Source organism: Otolemur garnettii, unplaced genomic scaffold (assembly GCF_000181295.1).
Source record: "Otolemur garnettii isolate 467f Iridium unplaced genomic scaffold, OtoGar3 scaffold00041, whole genome shotgun sequence".
NCBI classification, from domain to species: Eukaryota; Metazoa; Chordata; class Mammalia; order Primates; family Galagidae; genus Otolemur; species Otolemur garnettii.
Window position 1 is genome coordinate 13427316 of NW_003852436.1, and position 5931 is coordinate 13433246.

At 40.5% G+C, this 5931-nt stretch overlaps 1 protein-coding gene across 7 annotated transcripts in view; it reads left to right on the forward strand.

The window, feature by feature from the left end:
• TMEM131L (transmembrane 131 like) overlaps window positions 1-5931 on the forward strand; it is a 185707-nt gene that overhangs the window by 150826 nt on the left and 28950 nt on the right. For all 7 annotated transcript variants that reach the window (XM_023513471.1, XM_023513472.1, XM_023513473.1 and 4 more), the window contains one exon: window positions 5600-5745. In XM_023513471.1, the coding sequence (XP_023369239.1) occupies window positions 5600-5745 (146 nt within the window). The remainder of the gene's footprint in view (window positions 1-5599; window positions 5746-5931) is intronic.

The following is a 5931-nucleotide window of genomic DNA, read 5'->3' on the forward strand; positions in this document are numbered from 1 at the left end:
ATTGCTTTTTGACTAGATCAGGATCATAAATGGTGTCAGGGTGATTGCTGGTCAGATCAAATAAGAATTGATGAAAAGTCTTTGGCTTTCTACCTTGTTCAGACCAGCACATTCAAAGGTGCTCACAGCCCTCCTGTACTTTCTACAGAGTTAGTATGCCAACAGGAGATTGCTCAGGGAAGTCCATTCACTGATACGAATCTTATTCTCTGTTATGTTTAGAACTGTGTTTGGGAAAAAAATATCAGAGACGTTAAAAGTGGAATAAATTGCCTGCCACCCTTTTACAATTGAAAAATAGTAAGGAATTGAAAATATTAAGGCTAAGAAAGGACTAAAATCTCTAGGAAAAGATAATTGTAGTTGGAAGGTAGAATTTAAAGTTTTCTAGAGATATTAAACATTTTGGGTTCTTTGGTCAAATTTCAAAGGAAAACACTGCAGTAATTAGCAGATGGCAAACAGATGTATGTAAGAACCTTCTAAGTTTTCACTTCCAACTTGGAGAACTAATTCTTTTTTAATTTTGAAAAAGTAAAGACTTAGTGTAAAAAGCATTGTTGATGCCGTAGTAAGATCCTTTCTAGAATCTGAAGAGAACAGCTTCAGTCTCCTGGGCTGAGCTCTCCTAAGAGTTGGGGGTTCTAAATAACTTGTCACTTGGCTCACTATGTGGCCCGGTGGATCCCGAACTGGCACTCACTCAACTGAAACCAGATAGCAGGTTTGCTACATTTTAGCCATTTCTCCCAAAGTGCGCAAATCTTTTGTAGAAATAATTGTAGTGCTAAGATTACCTTTAACTGGAAAGGAGGAAGGTGGGGTTGGGAGGCAGCCCAACCCCAACACTTAGGACCGTAGTGATTTTCCTAACCTAGCAGTGCTCCTCCAGGCACCTGAAGAATGGTGCTTTCTCCTCTTCTGAGGCTTTTGTACCCTCCTGGGTAGAGCTTTTATTGTGTGAGAAGAAAGTGTTTTAGGAAAAAAATCCTTGTTTTACTGCTTTTGGGGGTAGTGGTGGTTTTGTATTGGCTGTTGAATCTGGGTCTTTTCTAAGAAACTTTGATGACTAACATTTTCATTGTTATATGGTTGGCCTGAAGAAAACTTAAGTAAATCCATCTTCTCATGAATTACAACTCTCGGAAAGCAGTGGCCCTTTTTAAATTTTTCTTTTTTAAGAGAACATTTGTATTCTGTTTCCTGTTTATGGTTTCCAGAATCCAAAGGGATAATCAATTTGTATTTATGCTTTCTTTTTCTTGACTATTTGCTGTACTCATCCATGGTGTTTGATAATTTCCTTTATGGATGTTTAACATCCACTTTGTGTTGTAGAAGGAATTAAATTTCAATGGTGATCTCTGCTAAAGAATGACTTTTAATTTGGAGAGCTTATGAAATAGGGGATAGTGATGACTCTTAGGGCTGCTGTTAGTGGAGGAATGTGAAGGGGATCTGAGTGCTGTGTCCCAGCAGTCCTCTGAATAGGGTAAATCCAAATTCTTTAAGCAGATGGTTGACTATCGTATAGGGACAGAAATTCCTTGGAAATTTCCTTAATTGCCTTTGATTCAAATGCTTTACTAACTCTACTTCCCATGTTATTTCTGGGTATTATTGAAGGAAGTAGTTGATAGTGATTAGATTTACCCTTGGGTACCACCATTGGCTGTTGGATTTTTAAGTCTGTTTTATCATTTTCACCACAGCCAAAGGCATGGAAACATGCTGTGATACTTTATGTGATGAGTCCAGCCAAAAGATTGATTTTCTGTCTTCATATTATGACAGTTGGAGAATATGACCTTAAATTAATTTTGACACAGAGCCTCTTTTTTGAAAGTGTAAGATGTACTGTGCCGTGGTCGCACTTAAACCGTAGAAGCCTGCATTCCTTTACGAGGTGTGCACCATTTGCTTGCCCAGCATTTTTCTAGTTACATAATATTTATGTAATTTTTTGTTAACAGATCGAGAGTCTTTTTACCTGGTGTTATTTGGAAAAATGTGATGTCTCTTGTTCTGAGTGAGTTTAATGTGTAGCTTTGGAATTTCAGAATCAGAGGGGACTTCACTGCTCTTTTCATTTAGTGGGAAGGGGACTCTTCCCTCCCCCTCTCCCCCCCAAAGTTCCCCTCAGGGCTGCAGTGGAGCCTCTACTGCCGTCTGGTCAGATGTCCATGCTGCCAGAGCCCGCAGCCTACTTTGCTAGGAAATATTTGCACTGCGGTCATCTAAATGTTCTTGGGTTTCAAAGGTATTGTGAGGGAATCTCAGTTAAAGGAAAAAGGAAAAGGTGCTGAAGTACTTTCTGTTTCAAGTTAAAAAACAAAGGCCAGTTATTGTGAGGTTAGAGATAAAAGAAGTAGTCTTGTGGAATCACTTGGAAGGAAAATGGAGAAATTATATTTTCTTTTTTTTTTTTTTTTTTGAGACAGAGCCTCAAGCTGTCCGCCTGGGTAGAGTGCCGTGGCATTACAGCTCACAGCAACCTCCAACTCCTGGGCTCAAGTGAGTCTCCTGCCTCAGCCTCCTGAGTAGCTGGGACCACAGGCGCCCGCCACAATGCCCGGCTATTTTTTGGTTGCAGCCATCATTGTTGTTTGGCGGGTCCGGGCTGGGGATTCGAACCCGCCACCCTAGGTGTACGTGGCTGGTGCCTTAGCCGGTTGAGCTATAGGCGCCGAGCCGAGAAATTATATTTTCAAGAAAAGGCTGCTACCAGCATCCCTTTAGCCTTAACTGTGCCTCCTTCAGCGCAAAGATACTGCTTACTGGGGAGGGTGGGCAGGGTCCCTTACTGGGCCGTGGTGGGCAGGATCCTTCTCTGAAATAGTTCTTGTGTCCTTTGGTGGGAATGCTTTATGTTTATGTATGTTCTGTTCTCAAGGAAGATGGGGTGCTGTTAATTTTGCAAGTAAGGAAACTACCGTGTTTCCCCCCAAATAAGACCTATCCCAAAAATGCATTTGTTAAATATAAGCCCTACCCCATAATAAGACTTAGTGATGGGCATGGCTATGCAGCATAGCCATGCCCTGCATTTGGGCATGGAGCGGTAAGGAAAACTGGAATACCTTTTATCTGCCATAGCTCCTTTCTCTGAGCCGTTCGCACTTGCGTGGGTAACCTCAGTCACAGGCATCCTGTTGCACACATGCGAAGGGCTAGGGGAAAGGAGTTCACGCATCACTAGCGCCAGCCCCACCAACGAAATCGGCTCCCCCGTCAGTCTCCAGAAGAAGATGACTTAACTGTATTTGAATAAATGTAGATTGTTGTATTATACTTAATAAAAATAAGACATCCCCTGAAAATAAGCCCTGGTGTGTCTTCTTGAGAAAAAATAAATAGAAGACAGTATCTTATTTTCAGGGAAACACGGTGAGGCATAAGCAGCTTAAGAGACTTACTCTGATCATAAAATGGATTAATGGCTGAGTTATGACCAAAACCCAAGTTTCTATCCTTTCTTCTTCTTTGTCAACTTAAAAAAATGATAAAACATACATAACATAAAATTTACCACATTAACTGTTTTTAATAGTAAAGTTCAGTGGCATTAAGTGCATTCACATTATTATGCAACCATCACCTTATCCTTTTCCAGAACTTTCTCATTGTCTCAAACAGTAACCCTGCACCTGTTACTATTATTTAATGAGTATTAAATAATAAATCCTGGCTGGGTGTGGTGGCTCATGCCTGTAATCCTAGCACTCTGGGAGGCTGAAGCGATGGATTGCCTGAGCTCATGAGTTTGAGACCAACCTGAACCAGAGCGAGACCCCATCTCTAAAAATAACCAGGTATTGTGGTGGGCACCTGTAGTCAGCTACTCAGGGGCTGAGGCAAGGGGATCATTTGAGTCCAAGAGTTTGAGTTTGCTGTGAGCTGTGATACCACGATACTCTACTGAGGGTGACAAAGTAAGACTCTGTCTCAAAAATAACAACAATAAAAATCCGATCACCCCTTTCCTCAGTCATTAGTAATCACCATTCTACTTTCTTCTTCTTCTTCTTCTTCTTCTTTTTTTTTTTTTGCAGTTTTTGGCCAGGGCTAGGTTTGAACCCACCATCTCTGTCATACGGGGCTGGCGCCCCACTCCTTTGAGCCACAGGCGCTGTCCCATTCTACTTTCTATCTCTATGAATTTTACTTAAGTTCCTCATAGGTAGAATTTAAAACATTTGTCCTTTGTGTCTGGCTTATTTCACTTAGCATAATGTCTTTAAGGTTCATGTGTCTGTCATTTTCTTTTTTTTAAACTTTTTTTTTTGAGACAGCATCTCAAGCTGTTTCCCTGGGTTCTAAGAGTGTTGTGGCATCACAGCTCACAGCAACCTCCAACTCCTGAGCTCAAGCGATTCTCCTGCCTCTGCCTCCCAAGTAGCCGGGACTACAGGTGCCCGCCACAATGCCCAGCTATTTTTTGGTTGCAGCCATCATTATTTGGTGGGCCCAGGCTAGATTTGAACCCACCAGCTCAGGTGTATGTGGCTGGCACCTTAGCTGCTTGAGCCACAGGCGCCGAGCCTTCTTTTTTAAAAACATTTTAACTACATATCATTATGCAGTAAATCAGGCTGAATGGTATTCAGTTGTATATATATTGCCCTCTATTTTTTTGAGACAGAGTCTTACTTTGTGGCCCTTGGTAGAGTACCCTGGCGTCAAAGCTCACAGCAACCTCAAACTCTTGGACTCAAGTGATTCGTTTATCCCAGCCTCCTGAGTACCTAGGACTACAGGTGCCCACCACAATGCCTGGCTAATTGTAGAGGCAGGGTCTCACTCTTGGTCAGGCTGGTCTGGAACCATGAGCTCAGGCTATCCACCCCCTTGGTCTTGCACAGTGGTAGGATTACAGGCATGAGCCACCACGCCCAGCTAGCTCATTTTGTTTATCCATCAATGACATTTAGATTTTATCCACATTTTGGTTAATATGAATAAGGATGCAGTGAATATTGGTGTCCTCCTCTAGCTTTTTTTTATTGATCTCTTAAAGATTATTTGTGGAACTCTTAATTTAAGTCCATTTTCACCTGAAAACAAAATCCTTAAGTTTTGGTTACCTGGATGGAGCTGGAACATATTCTTCTTAGTAAAGTATCTCAGGAATGGAAAAAAAAGTATCCAATGTATTCAATACTACTGTGAAATCAGTATATAATCACCTATACATTCATAGGAATGATAAAATATAACTATAGTCCAGAAAGAAGGAAGGAAGAGGAAGGAGAGGGGAGGGAAGAGGAGGGGGGAGGTCAGGAGGAGGGAGGATTTTGGGGGATCCAACCTAATGCGCATAATGCAATGATCCATTTCTATACTATTAATAATAGAATAGAGTATGAAGGTTTTTGCCACAACAAATAAGTAAGCAAAGAGATAGTTCTGTTAGTTAGATGTAAGCATTCCACATTGTATATCAAATCAGCAGATTGTACCCCATTAATGTACACAGTTATGATTTAATAAAGAATTTTTAAAAACTCATTAAATCAAATGAGATGTTTGGCCTAAGAGAAAAGTTTACCCATGGATGGAAATTTTAAGCTAGAAATTGAACTGTTTTTGTTTATTCAAGGGAATAACCAGCAAGTGCCTATCAAGAATGAAGTAGATAATTGTGAAACTTTAAAAAAGGTTGATACAAAGTCTTCAGAAAAGAAGGTTCACAAAGCATCTAAAGAAGACATATGTTCTGAGAAACAGGACATACCTTCAGTGGAGGTTTGTATTCCTTTTTCTCTCGCCTATTAAAAAGAACAAAACTCATTTTTAGGGGTTAAGAATGCAAACATCTGTGTAGTATGAAGGTAAGTGAACTTGTATATTTTCTACTTGCCCTGGATTTGAATCCATACTAATAACTGATGAGTTTGATGTGTTTGTTCAGAAGGTTTTTTTTTTTTTTTT